The sequence below is a fragment of the Schistocerca serialis genome, chromosome 1, assembly GCF_023864345.2.
Source record: "Schistocerca serialis cubense isolate TAMUIC-IGC-003099 chromosome 1, iqSchSeri2.2, whole genome shotgun sequence".
In the NCBI taxonomy this organism is placed as follows: Eukaryota; Metazoa; Arthropoda; class Insecta; order Orthoptera; family Acrididae; genus Schistocerca; species Schistocerca serialis.
Window position 1 is genome coordinate 792,375,586 of NC_064638.1, and position 16,671 is coordinate 792,392,256.

Genomic DNA, 16,671 nt, shown 5'->3' on the forward strand with positions numbered 1-16,671 from the left:
CATCACTCACCTCCACTATGACAGCTTGATAGCTGTCACACATTCCATGCTAGAAACTCACTTCCTTAAAGCCTTGCCATCCTTGGATGCCGCATCTGCAGTGGAAAGCAGGAGCTGTCAAAATATACCAATAACCTTATCAGTGTCTTTACTGACACATACTATCCTATCAAGTTCATCCATCAACAAATCTCCCATGCCATCTGCTCCTCTTGACACCTGTAAACCTATTAGCCAGCCATCGACCAACTCTTCTCTGAAAAGCCAGTATCCCCCTGGCCTTGAAAACCTCAACCACATCCTCCACCATGGCTTTCACTCTCTCATGTCATGTCCTGAGCTGAGGGATATTCTAACCAAAAGTCCTACACACATCACCCAAAGTAGTTACCTGCTGCCAACACAACCTACAGAGTATTCTTGTCCATCCCTATTTCAGTCTTACTCCCAGTCCCACACCTGATGGATTGTTTTCTTGTGGTCAACCCAGGTGCAAGACCCACCACCCACCCACAACCTCATAACACAGTCCAGTCAAACGCACTACCTACGCCATAAAAGGCAGTGCTTGCCACGTGTGGAAGCAGCCATGTTATGTATCAACAATGGTGTACCGCATTCTATGGGGGCATGACAAGTAACAACTTTTAACCCCTCTCTCTTCTCTCTCTCCCTCTTCGTCTTTACCCATCTCTCCTTAACAAAATAATTGGTATTTGCTGAGGCTACAGGAGTGTGTGTGTTTATGTCTGTGTGGTTGTGTGTCTGAATGTGGATATTATTGCTGGAAAAAGAGATTGTGCTCAACAGCTGTTTTCTATTATGTGTTACTTTGTTCCACACATTGATCTGATATAGCTGGGTGTTTACCTCCATTATTGATATAAATAATAATAACAGGTAAAATTGTGACATGAATAGAGAAAACTTATTTGAAATGTCACTGTTAGAAAACTTACATATGTGTGTCATATTTTATATAAAGTACTGCCTGAAGGCTATGTGTCATAACCCAAGTTCCCAGAATTTTTTTTAAAAGCTAAATGTCTGTGGTAGAAGATTGGGTTCCAGAACTGAACTCTGCTTACTCAGGAGAGGAAGATGAGGAAGATGGCATAGAAGGAAACATTTTAGGCAGAGTTTAAGTTTAGAAGACGTGAATATGGTGGTGAAGGTAACTGTGACCATCTCCAGGAGACTATTCTCTGAGCTGCATGTCAGCATTTTACAGGGTGGGCAATATGCAGAATGTGTTTGACAAACATCAGTTTCCTTTTTAGATTTCAGTTCCATGTGTTGAACTTAACCTGAACTGCATGGTGAAAATAGTTCCATCATTTGTAAGAATTGTGAAAATCCGCAAAGTGATTCTAAGTAGGTTATTCATATGATCAGTTATTTAACTGAATTTTGTACACATCAGTAGAATTAGTTTACAATGTTATAAATACACAGAAAATGTAGTATTAAAACTAGAGGCTTCTGCTGTTTATAGAATTTTTTCTTGTTTAAAGTGCTATCCAAATACATAATAAACTAAAGCTTACAGTTTATGACTGGTAGTATTATCTTTTCTTGTTTCAAGTGCTATGAGACTACGCAATAAAATAACAATTACATAAATGAAGAGTGCTCAGCTTAACAATTTCTCAGTCAATGTCAGGACCTCACAAAATTTATTATTATAACATTTTTAACCTGCAATATTGTGCAGTTTAATTATTTATCATGTTTAACATTGTCCATTGTGAAACTATAACTTCAGCATTAGGAACAAGTCTGATGCATAACACTGGGCAATTTATTGTATCTTTGCTTATAGTAATTGGTTGCCTAAGAACTAGTGTTCTTTCAGATGCTAGTCTGTTGTTTCCTGGAGATGGCCTAATAAGCCTAAAACTAATATGAAATAAACAAAAATCTGTAGAACTTATTATTTAACCTTGAATAGGAATTATATGTTCTGATTTGCAGTATGGAAAGCGTAATGATATTCATAAATGGATCTCAGGAAAATCACAGCATTTATTCGCCTTGCCTGGCCATCTGTATTTAGGTTTTCTAAATCAGTTGTAGTGAATAATGGTAGCTCCATTGAAAAGGAAATAACCAATTTCTTTCCCCATTTTTATCCTCTCTGAGCTTATACTCCATCTCCAATGATCTCATTGTCAACTGGCCACTAAAACATAATTGGCTTTGTTGAAGATCTTTGCAAACATTTACACAAAATTTAGTTTGATCCTCACTTCCCTCTTAAATACACACTATAGGCACACATTATAAATTAAATATATGTGATTGCCAACACAGTAGAACCCTTTAGATTTGACACCCAGCAGCTTCCATGTTGAGTTCACCACTTATTTACTCAAGTACTTTCATGTTCCCAGAGAAGTCATAATACATCCATTCCACACCTCCCTACCCCTTAAAAATGCAAAGCAGTTGCCAAGGATCAGACCTGGGACCTGTGCATCACTACACACTGACAGTAACCAGTAGACTATGTAAGCAGTCTACAAGGATCAATAAACATTGAGTGTACATAGAAGAAAGACTTTGCCATACACTACACTAGATGCATGTCTTCCTTGATGTAACACTAGATATGTTGAGGATTGGCAAGAGAGCCAGCCCACTATGAGAGGAAGCCGAAAGGCACATGTTTTAGCTCATGCAGGCTGGCGTGAGGTCTGGAACAGGACAAGGAAGTTAGACTTTAGCAAAAAAGGACGTAGCTGTTGGAATACTTAACTTTAATCCGTAAATGGTGAACATCGCTCTTGACGCTAGTAACTGGTAATGGCGCCTTGCTAAGTCGTAGCAAATGACGTAGCTGAAGGCTACGCTAACTATTGTCTCGGCAAATGAGAGCGTAATTTGTCAATGAACCACCGCTAGCAAAGTCGGCTGTACAACTGGGGCGAGTGCTAGGAAGTCTCTCTAGACCTGCCGTGTGGCGGCGCTCAGTCTGCAATCACTGATAGTGGCGACACGCGGGTCCGACGTATACTAACGGACCGCGGTCGATTTAAAGGCTACCACCTAGCAAGTGTGGTGTCTGGCGGTGACACCACAAGATATATGTCTTCCTTGATGCCAAAGGCTAAGGCAATACAAGTCACAGTTATGACGGAAAGATTTAGTTGCATTCATCAAGTGAGATGACTCTACAAGCTGAGGCAAATGCTGTAAAGATCCTGAAGAATATAGCTCAGTTTTTGGTGCAAAGAAGTAGTGTTTACATTGCATTACAAACTGCTACTTTTACATGTGGAATGAACTGGAATCTTCAGCTGTCAAAGAATTGTGGGTTTTCATTTAATGGACTGAGGTTTGCATGCTCACATGTACATATCTGGGAGAATGACTCATCTGCTGCCCTTTTTTTTATTAAGGCAACAAATATCTAGAAAGACTTGCAAGGCTGATTGTCAGAATCATTCAGGTATATCAAGTTGGAATCAATGCTGTGCTACTGATTTCCAACATTTTTACTAAGTTTGTTCTCATGGGAACGAGTAAGGGAGATGAGAGACCTATCTTAAAGGAAGGACAGCATAGTAAATAGAATTATTACTGGCAAAAATAGCTGGAAGTTGACCAGAAACCTCATTGTAATGTTCCATCAAAATGCAATGAGCACTTGAATCTATAGGAAGGAACTGTAAGATTGGTACAGGAAAGGAGATGGTCATATGGAATAACAACTGATGTGCTATGCTTAATGTGTAGAATGTTTGAAAATATGTCTATATTTGTACATTCTACATTTTTAAGTACAACCAGCTTCTATATTAATTGCAATGTACTCTGTTCTGAAAACTTTATAAGTTTATTCACTCATATTTAAATATGAACATAACTATCCAGTATAACATGAAGTCATTGTTTCAGATCTATCTCTATAACAATAGACAAAATATTATAAACCCAATGATTTATTTTCTCTGCCACTGTTACTTGCTAGCAAAAAATATTTCCTATAAGTACATTTCAAAATCTTCACATCACTGGAGTCCTCGTTTCAATTTACTGATACCATGAAATCATCTTTTCTTCATTCAAATTGCCACCAAACTGTGAAATGTCCATTTTATGATTATAAAGTCATAATGGTAATATTTATTGATATTCTTCAATTGATGCATGCCTAATGGTTCCCCAAAAAATGTGCATGAAATAAAGTACATTTTGGCACACCTAATTTGTTCAGTTGATATATCTTTCTTCTTTCTTATATTCTATTTCCATCACTTTGTTTTCCCCTGCCCATGCCTTCTTCTATTTTCTTTCTTCCCCAATTTGTTAAGCAGATATAGTTTTTTCTTCTTTTTTACTTTTTCTGCGTTCTTATTATCTTCTGCAGTGTCCCTCTCCCATTTTCTTTCCTCCTCTTCTGTTTATGCTTTCTTTTCTTTTGCACCATGCTTCTCTTTCCTCAGACAGTTCTTCCCTTCTGCTTTTGCTCTCTGTTTTCTGTTGTTGTCCTTCTTCTTCTTCTTCTTCTTCTTCTTCTTCTCCTCCTCCTCCTCCTCCTCCTCCTCCCCCTCCTCCTCCTCCTATTTTGCATCTTCATTTTCTTCTACTGCACCTTGTAATTCATCCCCTTAGTAGTATGGGAGTCGGTGATGAGGCATTGTCAACTCATTACTCACAACATGTAGTAGGTTCTAGTAAGGAGTATCAGATCAGTCCAGTGTCCTGCATTCTTTTGATGTTTCAGTTAATGTCAGCTGGCTGGGCCAAAGAATGGGATATTATCTGATACAAAATTATTCATTCTCTTTGTTCACATTATATACTTTTTTTAATACAGATTCCTTATTACAGTAGGGGAATACTTCTCAAATTACTGAATGTGGAACTCCATCATACTTGCAGGATAATCTGATGTTCTAATTAATTTCTCCTCCAGTTGACCATTTGCTCAAGCCTGCTTCAGGTTCTCCCAATGGTACCAAAACTTCTCCCATTCCTCTTACCATAAAACCTGCATTTTTAAAGAGAACTCTTAAATGTGCATCTTCATCACTGTTAGTCTATTTCACAACCTGTACCTTAAACATGATTTCTCTCTCTCTTCTCTATTATGCTGTATCTTCCTACTATGCTCTTGGAAATAAATCTGTGCTCTGCATCTGTACATCCATTCCACACAAAGTGCAAATTTCACACAAAGATCACGACCAGAAGGGTTTTTTGTTCACATTCCACCTATTGCAATGCAATCCTCAGTGAAAGTTGTTTCTACAGTGTCTCATTCATTGCAACATCCTTATACAGTAACACATTATTTTCCTATTCTTTTTGCTAGTATGTGATGCAAGAAATCTGTATCTTTAGTTCATCCCACTTGAAACTTGAATTCAACATGCACTCCTTTTGCATGTGACATGTAACACACAGGTTGCTGGAAAGCAACAATACCACATGTCTTCTTACACATCATTGTGGATGATAGTGCTGAATTTCTGAGTTATTGACAGAAGTTAGTGGTTTGATTTTACACAGATGTTAAATTTATAGACTCAGTTTGTACATATTTGTAAAACTGTTTTTCAGAGTAAATGTTATGCTATTTAGTAAGAGTTGTTAGTCTTAAATAATAACTTTTCTTTTTTTTCCAACAGATTTGATCAAGTGGGGATATATGTTGTTATGTTTCTGGAAATACTTCAGACACTCATTAAAGTACTTATTGTCTTCTCAATACTGATAATTGCATTTGGTCTTGCATTTTATATACTACTTTCAGAGGTAAGTTTCCAAGCTGATAATGTTATTGAAATAATACCCTAGCACATTAAATGTATCAGAACTATTAAATTATTAATACCACTTTCATCATCTAATTACAGGGAGCACATCTATCATTCAGAAATGTTCCAATGTCTTTAATTAGAACATTTTCCATGATGTTAGGTGAAATTGATTTTCTTGGAACATATGTTCGACCATACTATCTCAATGAAGAAACTTTCTTGCCGTATCCACTTCCAACATTTATCATCTTGGGGCTATTTATGGTACTGATGCCAATTCTGCTGATGAACTTGCTCATTGGTTTGGCTGTTGGTGACATTGAATCTGTTAGAAGAAATGCACAGCTGAAGAGACTTGCAATGCAGGTGTGTTAATCTACAGTGCCAAAATGTTTTACTCATAGTTACCACAAATGTTGTACACACAACTGTACATGGATCTGTCCAGATGTGTATTATAAGAACTCCAATGGCTCTGCCAAAAAAACAGTTTCAGCTAATTCTGATTACCCTCTCCTTTGAATTTAAAGAATCGTAATGTCTTGCATGATAGTTGGTTAATTTATGATATCATGATATATGAGAAAGCATAATGTTTCAGAAGCTAACTGGAACAAATAGAAACCCAGTTACATATTACAATTAGTGCAGATAATCATTGTGGTAGTAAGGGTTTTAGTGATTTAAGGAACAAAATTGTAAGACACAATATCATAAAATAAACAATGCAGTTATGTGTTATTATAATTGAAGTTAAAGACCAGAAGAACTTCTGATCCTACACATTCTCCACTGAGGATACCTAGTTTAGTTCCCTGGCTCTTGCATATTTTGTGCTATTTATTCAACTGTGAGATTGTATTTGGTCAGTAAGTGTTCTATTACGTGAAAATGGCATGATAGATATTGAAATCGAATATATTTTTACGCACAATGCAGCTTTTCAATATACAGTTGAACTATTGGTGGTTACACTGCCTCCGGCCGTGGTTGACACGATTACATTTTTAATACTGATGGTATGGAGGAGGTCATTCTGTTTGAGATATCTAATTATATTTGAGCTCAGAATATGTTTTGACTGGTTTAGTTTTTAATTAATTAATTTATTTATTATTTATTTGTCCCGTAGATCAAATCAGTACAATGGCTTGTACAACTGATATGGGATAATTCAATACAAATATACAGTTTACCGGAGTCTAAAACAGTAAACAAGGACACAGAAGAATGATTATTTTACATTACCTACAAATTATGTTACTTAAAGTTACAGCTTTACAGAGAATTGTTACATGATGTGACAAAATTGACTTAATAGCATTCAGCTTTGATACATTATATTGCACTAAGACAATTTTGATTCAAAATATTTCTGGATGGTATAAAAGCAGTCTTTTATTAAAAGAGATTTCACCGTCTGTTTGAATTTGTTTATTTCTTGGATTTCTTGTATAAAAGTTGGAAGATGGTTATATAATTTTATTCCCATGCAATTGACACCATCACTGTACAGTTTTGTTGAGTGGGGAAGTATTCTTAGAGAGGTTTTTGTTCTTGTGTCATAATCGTGGTAATCCATATTTTTGCTAATTTTATTGATACTTTTTTTGATAAAGAATAATAATTCTAGTATGTATTGGCATGGGAGGGACAAAATGTTTAGTTTCTTAAATAATGGTTTGCAAGTGTCTCTTTGTTTTTTGAACATAATTGTTCTGACTATCTTCTTTTGCAGTTTGAATATCTTAATTGATTCAGAATTTTGGCCCCAGAAGATGATTCCATAGTTAAGTACAGAGTGAAAGAGTGCATGGTACATTGTGGTTAGGGTACTTGTGTTAGTGATGTTCCTTATTGATCTAATCATGAAGCATACTTTACTAAGTTTTGTGCTGGTAACGTCAATGTGTCTTTTCCATTTTTAAGATGGTTAGCCAGGTTTTCTACTGTTTCTGTAAATAGTTATTGAATTCCTCTGCTGTTTCTTTCCCACTGGAGACTAATTTTCCATTTATTTTTAAGGTGATATCAATTTGTAGTTGTTTTCCTCTATTAGTATTCATATTAATAAGTTGCCACATGCTTTTGCTCTTATTTGATGACAATTTGAGGGAGTTATCATTGTGTAGCTTTTTGGCTGCATTTACTATGTTCCTTAATATCTTTTTATATAGAGTAAAGTATGACTTAAATGCTTCACTACTGCCTAGTTTGGATTTGCTAATGTAAAAAAATTCTCTTTTTCTTTGTGATGATCTAATGATTCCTGGGGTGATCCAGCTGGAGAGTTTTCTATCTTTGTTGATACATTTTGTTTATAAGGGAAAGTGGCAATTAAAATAATAACAGAAAATATCCAAGAATGCTTCATATTTGCTGTCTACTTTTTGAGCCTCATATACATTTTGCCAGTTTTCATTTTGTATATCAAAGAGGAAAGTATGCATGTGGGTTTTATTGAAGTTTCTCCTCTGTACAGCGATTTTATTGTGTTCGTGACTGTTATTTTGCAACCAGACCTGCATAATTAATGCATTGTGGTCTGAAAATCCTAGTTTGACAGAGGATACAGTACAATTTATATTGCTTGCTACTTAATCCAGACAAGTGGTACTGTGATTTGTTATCCTGGTCGGAGCTTAGATGGCTAGAGTTTTCTGAAAGAAAATCTATATTATAGTCACCACATATTAGAACACTATATGATTTTCTTTCACTTAGATTTTCTATTACTGGTGCTAGATTTTTGTAGAAAGTCCCTATGTTACCAAAGGGTGACCTGTAAAGTGCTATTATATAAACATTTAGATTTGCAAGCTCTGCACCTGACAGTTCTATATCTTTTTCAATACTATATGAATTGCAAATATCAAGAGGTGTAGCAGTAATGTTGTCTTTTACAAATATGCAACTACCTCCACCTTTGTAAGATGTTCTTGAGAAGTGACCTACGAATTTAAAATTTGGTATCACAACACTTTCTGTATGAAAAGATCTCATGAAATGTTCATTAATACATAATATCTGTGTATATGACAGTTCACTTGCACTTGATATCAAAATTTCTAATTCATTAAGTTTGGTTTTGAGCCCTTGTACATTGTGGATGTATACTTTTAGATCAAGAATTTTTTGTTTAATTTTTTTATACATTGGTGAGGAGGTTCAGACTTTACCTTATTTACTACAATTTGCTGATGGAGTCCTTTGCAAGTTTTATGGTGTATCGGGATGTATACTTTTAGATCAAGAATTTTTTGTTTAATTTTTTTATACATTGGTGAGGAGGTTCAGACTTTACCTTATTTACTACAATTTGCTGATGGAGTCCTTTGCAAGTTTTATGGTGTATCTTTAACTTGTTTGATGATGCTATCTTTAACTTGTTTGGTGATGCTAAGTTTTTTCTTTTCTCAGAGGGGAGTAGAAAAAATCCTCCTTCTTGGGTATATTCCACCTTGATCTTAAATTAACACTATACAAAGACTGTCCTTTTAAGTGGAACGAGTTGAAGAATACAATATTACATGGAGAGAAAGAGAAGAAAATTGACAATACTACAAGCAATATATGTACAAAGTATATGACATTACTCTAAAGGTTTCAAGAAAAAACAACAATATATGTAGAAAGTATACAATGCTATATATTACAGTAGCACTCCATTCTAGTTATGTTTCATAGACATTTCCTGCCGAAGGAAGGGAAACCTGTTGAAATACTTAAAAAATGACAATCTCGCCCCCTCCCAAGAGAGATATATTAAGTAACATGTCAGAATCCTTTAAAAAAAAAAAAGTCATAGCACAAGCCAGACAAATGGCAAATGACAACAATGTTGCAGCATCCTCAAACAAAGACAAGGCAGTGTGGAATATCATAATAAATTAAACAAATCAACTGCCCTGTGAATGTGAAAATACAACACTGAACCCAAGTTAGTAACCAACAAGAACTTGTAAATACTTTCAACAATTACCATGGCAGTACTGTAAAGCTACTGCTACAAAGTAGGGAAAGGCCCACATCTACAAACAGTAGATAAAACAAAATACAAAAATCTTCTGTAGACTCCATATTCTTCTGGGAAACTACTTTTGACAAAATTATATTAAGCACAAGGAGCCTTAGAAACAAATTATCATCTGGAATCAATGACATTCCAGGTTTCATCTTAAAGAATTGCATCAATAAAATAACTGTCCCCTCACTATTGTGTACAACACATCCCTGATGACAGGTACATTTCCTGACTGTATGAAAGTAGCAAAAGTTATTCCAGTCTTTAATAAAGGTGAGAAAAATAATGTGGAAAACTACAAACCTATATCATTGTCACATGTGTTTGTTAAGCTTCTGGAGAGACTATTCTATCAAAGATTAATAAACTTTCTAGAAAAGAACCCTCTCAGAAACTCAGTGTGGTTTCGGGAAAAATAAATCCACAACAGGTATATGCTCTATGTTGTTGCGCTCTTCAGTCCAGAGTCTGGTTTGATGCAGCTCTCCATGCTACTCTATCCTGTGCAAGCTTCTTCTTCTCCCAGTACCTGCTACAACCTACATCCTTCTCAATGTGTTTAGTGTATTCATCTCTTGGTCTTCCTCTACGATTTTTACCCTTCATGCTGCCCTCCAATACTAAATTGGTGACCCCTTGATGTCTCAGAATATGCCCTACCAACCGATCCCTTCTTCTAGTCAAGTTGTGCCCCAAATTTTTCTTCTCTCCAATTCTATTCAATACCTCCTCATTAGTTACGTGATCTACCCATCTAATCTTCAGCATTATTCTGTAACACCATATTCCAAAAGCATCTATTCTCTTCTTGTCTAAACTATTTTTCATCCATGTTTCACTTCCATACATGGCTACACTCCATACAAATACTTTCAGAAACAACTTCCTGACACTTAAATTCATATTCGATGTTAACAAATTTCTCTTCTTCGGAAACGCTTTCCTTGCCATTGCCAGTCTACATTTTATGTTCTCTCTATTTCGACCATCATCGGTTATTTTGCTCCCCAAATAGCAAAACTCCTTTACTTCTTTAAGCGTCTCATATCCTAAACTAATTCTGGCAGCATCACCAGATTTAATTCGACTACATTCCAATATCCTCGTTTTGCTTTTGTTGATGTTCATCTTATATCTTCCTTTCAAGACGCTGTCCATTCCATTCAAATGCTCTTCCAGGTCCTTTGCAGTCTCTCACAGAATTACAATGTCATCAGCGAATCTCAAAGTTTTTATTTCTTCTCCATGGATTTTAATTCCTACTGCGAATTTTTCTCTTGTTTCCTTTACTGCTTGCTCAATATACAGATTGAATAACATCAGGGATAGGCTACAACCCTGTCTCACTCCCTTCCCAACCACTGCTTCCCTTTCATGCCCCTTGACTCATCTAACTGCCATCTGGTTTCTGTACAAATTGTAAATAGCCTTTCGCTCCCTTTATTTTACCCCTGCCACCTTCAGAGTTTGAAAGAGAGTATTCCAATCAACATTGTCAAAAGCTTTCTCTAAGTCTACAAATGCTAGAAACGTAGGTTTGCCTTTCCTTAGTCTATTTTCTAAGATAAATCGTCGGGTCAGTATTGCCTCACATGTTCCAGCATTTCTATGGAATCCAAACTGATCTTCCCTGAGGTCAGCTTCTACTAGTTTTTCCATTCATCTGTAAAGAATTCGTGTTAGTATTTTGCAGCCGTGGCTTATTAAACTGATAATTCGGTAATTTTCACATTTGTCAACACCTGCTTTCTTTGGGATTGGAATTATCATATTCTTCTTGAAGTCTGAGGGTATTTTGCCTGTCTCATACATCTTGCTCACTAGATAGTGGAGTTTTGTTAGGCCTGGCTCTCCCAAGGCTGTCAGTAGCTCTAATGGCATGTTGTCTACTCATGGGGCCTTGTTTCGACTTAGATCTTTCATTGCTCTGTCAAACTCTTCACACAGTATCATATCTATTATTTTATCTTCATCTACATTCTCTTCCATTTCTATAATATTGTTCTCAAGAACATTGCCCTTGTATAGACCCTTTATATACTCCTTCCACCTTTTTGCTTTCCCTTATTTGCTTAGAACTGGGTTTCTATCTGAGCTCTTGATATTCATGCAAGTGGTTCTTTTTTCTCCAAAGGTCTCTTTAATTCCTGTAGGCAGTATCTATCTTAACCCTAGTGATATGCATCTCTACATCCTTACATTTGTCCTAGCCATGCCTGCTTAGCCATTTTGCACTTCCTGTCGATCTCATTTTTGAGATGTTTGTGTTCCTTTTTGACTGCTTCATTTACTGCATTTTTATATTTTCTTCTTTCATCAATTAAATTCAATATCTCTTCTGTTACCCAAGGATTTCTACTAGCCCTTGTCTTTTTACCTACTTGATCCTCTGCTACCTTCACTATTTCATCTCTCAAAGCTACCCATTCTTCTTCTACTGTATTTCTTTCCTCATTCTTGTCAATCGTTCCCTAATGCTCTCCTTGAAGCTCTCTACAACCTCTGGTTTTTTAAGTTTATCTAGGTCCCATCTTCTCAAATTCCCACCTTTTTGCAGTTTCTTCACTTTTAATCTACAGTTCATAACCAATAGAGTGTGGTCAGAGTCCACATCTGCCCCTGGAAATGTCTTACAATTTGATACCTTGTTCCTGAATCTCTGTTACCATTATATAATCTATCTGAGACCTTCCAGTATCTCCAGGCTTCTTCCATGCATACAATTTTTTTTAATGATTCTTGAACCGAGTGTTAGCTATGATTAACTTATGCTCTGTGCAAAATTCTACCAGGTGGCTTCCTCTTTCATTCCTTACTCCCATTCCATATTCACCTACTATGTTTCCTTCTCTTCGTTTTCCTACTATTGAGTTCCAGTAACCCATGACTATTAAATTTTTGTCTCCCTTCACTATTCGAATAGTTTCTTTTATCTCATCGCACTTTTCATCAATCTCTTCATCATCTGTGGAGCTAGTTGGCATATAAACTTGTACTACTGTGGTAGACATGGGCTTCGTATCTATCTTGGCTACAATAATGTGTTCACTATGCTGTTTGTAGTAGCTTACCTGTATTCCTATTTTCCTATTCATTATTAAACCTACTCCTGCATTATCGCTATTTGATTTTGTATTTATAACCCTGTATTCACCTGACCAAAAGTCTTGTTCCTCCTGCCACCGAACTTCACTAATTCCCACTATATCTAACTTTGACCTATCCATTTCCCTTTTCAAATTTTCTAACCTACCTGCCCGATTAAGGGATCTGACATTCCATGCTCCGATCTGTAGAACGCCAGTTTTCTTTCTCCTGATAACATTGTCCTCCTGAGTAGTCCCCCCCTGGAAGTCTGAATGGGGGACTATTTTACCTCTGGAATATTTTACCCAAGAGGACACCATCATCATTTAACCATACAGTAAAGCTGCATGCCCTTGGGAAAAATTACGGCTCTAGTTTCCCCTTGCTTTCAGCCGTTCGCAGTACCAGCACAGCAAGGCCGTTTTGGTTAGTGTTACAAGGCCAGATCAGTCAATCATCTAGACTATTGCCCTGCAACTACTGAAAAGGCTGCTGCCCCTCTTCAGGAACAACATGTCTGTCTGGCATATGCTCTATATAAAAAGCAAAAAGCAATTGGGATCTTCCTAGATTTTTCAAAGGCATTTGACATCATAGACCTCAATATTCTACTTGACAAACTGCATTCATGTGGCATCAGAGGCATCTCTCTAAACTGGTTCAGAGCATATATCTCAAACAGGAAACAAATAGTAGCAGTAACACACAGTGGTCATGGACATATTGTAACTTATTACTCTGACACAAGCTGTGCCCCAAGCCCAATACTTGGACCAACTCTCTTCCTTCTTTACATTAATGGCTTACTATATAACATCAGTGCCACTACCAGTACACTCTTTGCAGATGACATCAGTATTCTCCTTACCAGTAGAAATGACCATGAGCTGCATGAGGTCGTAACTGAAAGTGCAGATGAACTGGGTCATTGGTTTGACAGAAGTAATCTGGTAGTTAATACAAAGAAAACCATCTCCCTAAACTTCCATCTGAGAACCACAAAATTTATTCCTGATGGAACTACATTGCTCTGTATTATCCCACACATCAGAAACAAGATTTTTAGGCCTGTAGGTCCAGGACAACCTGAAGTGGGACACACACATCAGCAAAATGAATCGTAAGGTGAATCAAGTGTGCTATGCCTTACGTATTCTCACAAATTGCAAAAGCACAGAGACTGTCTGTACATCTTAAAATGTGCAGTTTCATAGTGTACTGCTGTATGGTATCACTTCTGGGGAGACTCCACACATAACAAAGACATTCTCCCCACCCATTAAAGCCAACTGGCAGCTGCAGACCTCTCTTCCAAAGTTCACTCATTCTCCCTCTTGGCAGTCTCAACCTATTTGAAACATGTAAGTTTGTTAAAAGTAATATCACTAAATTCAACAAAAATGTGCATGTCCATGATCATAGTACAAGACAAAAAATTAAACTCTTGTGTTCAAAATATGCATATCTCCTTCTTCAAAACTCACCATTTAACCAAGGAATCCAACTACACAACAGTCTGCCACCAGACATAAGGGACAGAAAGTCTCTGCCTTTGTTCAATAAGGCACAGAAAACCTTCCTGCTTGATCATTGCTTTTACACAGTGGCTGAATTTTTGGCCCACGTGTGTGAAGAGAAATGTGAAGTTAATTGCTGGAATGAACTTTGTACAAGAAGTACACATTACCGTAAAATAAATGTAAAATAGTTTTGTGTTTATACCAACTAAAATAAGCAGATTGTGTTCTCTACTTTAATTATGCCAACTAGGCATGCGTTTTGTGGTTATGAGAGAGAGAAATGGAAGTAAAATAATTAATAACTATGTAAAATCATTCTTGTACGTTTCTATCACATCACCTCATGTCATCAAACCATCATATCATGCTACAAATTGTCCAATATCAGTTGTATGTTTGTGTATCACCATGTGCATGTCTTGTGCAAAAATGATTCAAAGGACAAATAAATAAATAAATAAAAAGTAAAATTTACTATGTTGAACTGACTATTTATAGTGATTCAATAATTAAATAAGAGCAGAAACAAATATAGAAGCAGGTAAATATTACTGATCTCACTAAGTCAGTCTCAGTGTCTGGATTGACATCTTTGTTCCAGTATAAACCTTTAGAATATTTGGTTCAGTGTTTCCCATATAACAAGCAGCTGGAATATTATGTTACATTTAAACACAGTCTTCATATATTGCCATGTTCTAAACACACTTTTTACAACAGCACTTCTTAAAATTACAGTGAGCAGCATTCATGTGCTAGACAAAGAACATAGTCATTCAGAGAGTAACATGCCAAATTCAGTAGTTGCTAAACCCATGGCATGCTTCGTGACCCAGCTTTAATTACCTTTTAGAGCAAGATGCTGTGTAAGTTAGTATTAACAGATCTATGTAAATTGAAATTGTTTTTCAATACTGTTTTCTTGAAACAATTATCTATATGAAGATTTATACACCTAATATTTACTAACAAAGATTGCAAATCCTGACAATATGAAAAATTGAAAAATAGTAGCATCCTGTAATTTTATATGATCAATTTAATTATCAGTATTAAAATTAGAGAAATTATAAATGAAGACAGAAATTTTGTTTATGTAAAAAACTCAAGCATAATAATATTGTCTTGACTGTAAATTAATTTTTAGATCATGTAAGTTGACATTTGTGGTTACTAATTTTCATGGTTCAAGATCATTATTACAAAATGGATCAACATGAATAATAAAAAATATATTGTCATGAAAACAGTCTTTTAGGAATCAGATATGTTCAAAAATGTCTTCAGATGTGGAATATAATATTTAAGTATGAAAATTAAACCAGGTGTGGCCAAAATTTGTAAGGAATCAAACATTTCAGTTGATTCATGAAAGTTCCAAGGAGGCAAGATTCATTACAGCATACACTATTACAGTATCATTTATGATGTGATAGATCTTTTATGTAACTTATAGCTCTAGAAACTCATTTAAATTAGTTTCAGTGTGGTTTATGAGAAACTGTTTCAGTTTCCCCTTGAATATATGGGGATTGTCAATTCATTGGAAACTTATCATAAATTGTTATTCCAGATTGGATAACTCCTTTTTGTGCTATATTTGAGAGTTATTGGGTCTTTGTGAAGGCTTTGCTTCTGCCTTGTATCATGACTGTGCATGTCCCAGTTAGTTTGGAAATGATTTTTTGTTATTTATTACAAGTATCATCAATGAGTAGATATACTGACTTGTGGGTGTCAGTGTCCCAAGGGTCTTTAATAAGTGTGTACAGGATCTCCACTGAAGTTTAGCCTCACAGCTCATTTCTGTAGTTTAAAATCTGATTTCCACATTTCCCCAGAATATTATACCACGTGAGATTAGAGGGTGGAAATATGTGAAATATGACAATATTATTATTTCCTTGTGAACATATGGTGAAGCTAAGCTTAGCCTCTTGAGCAGGTGATCAGTATGTTCACTCCATCTTAATTTATTCCTATGCCTAGAATTCTTGTATGTGAAGTTTCAATTATTTTCTAACCATTGATATCTATTTCAGAAGCTTGTAGCTTGTTATTTTCTGTCTGAAAGTGCATTAGATTTGTTTTTGAAAGGTTTAATGATATACTACTTGCTGTAAATCATTTCATACTAGCTGTATTATTGTTTCAGCTGTAATCTACATTGAGGATTTCATGCCTTTGATCAAGAAACTAGTAACATCAGCAAATGTTACTATATTTGCCTTGTTATTTACTGATGCTGGTAGGTTATTAATGTTCACTAGAG

General features: G+C 35.8%; 1 protein-coding gene across 1 annotated transcript in view; it reads left to right on the plus strand.

Moving 5' to 3' along the window:
- Positions 1–16,671, plus strand: part of LOC126434155 (transient receptor potential cation channel subfamily A member 1) — a 222,678-nt gene that overhangs the window by 155,667 nt on the left and 50,340 nt on the right. The window contains exons 17-18 of the mRNA XM_050090453.1: positions 5,637–5,763; positions 5,865–6,134. Of these exons, the coding sequence (XP_049946410.1) occupies positions 5,637–5,763; positions 5,865–6,134 (397 nt within the window). The remainder of the gene's footprint in view (positions 1–5,636; positions 5,764–5,864; positions 6,135–16,671) is intronic.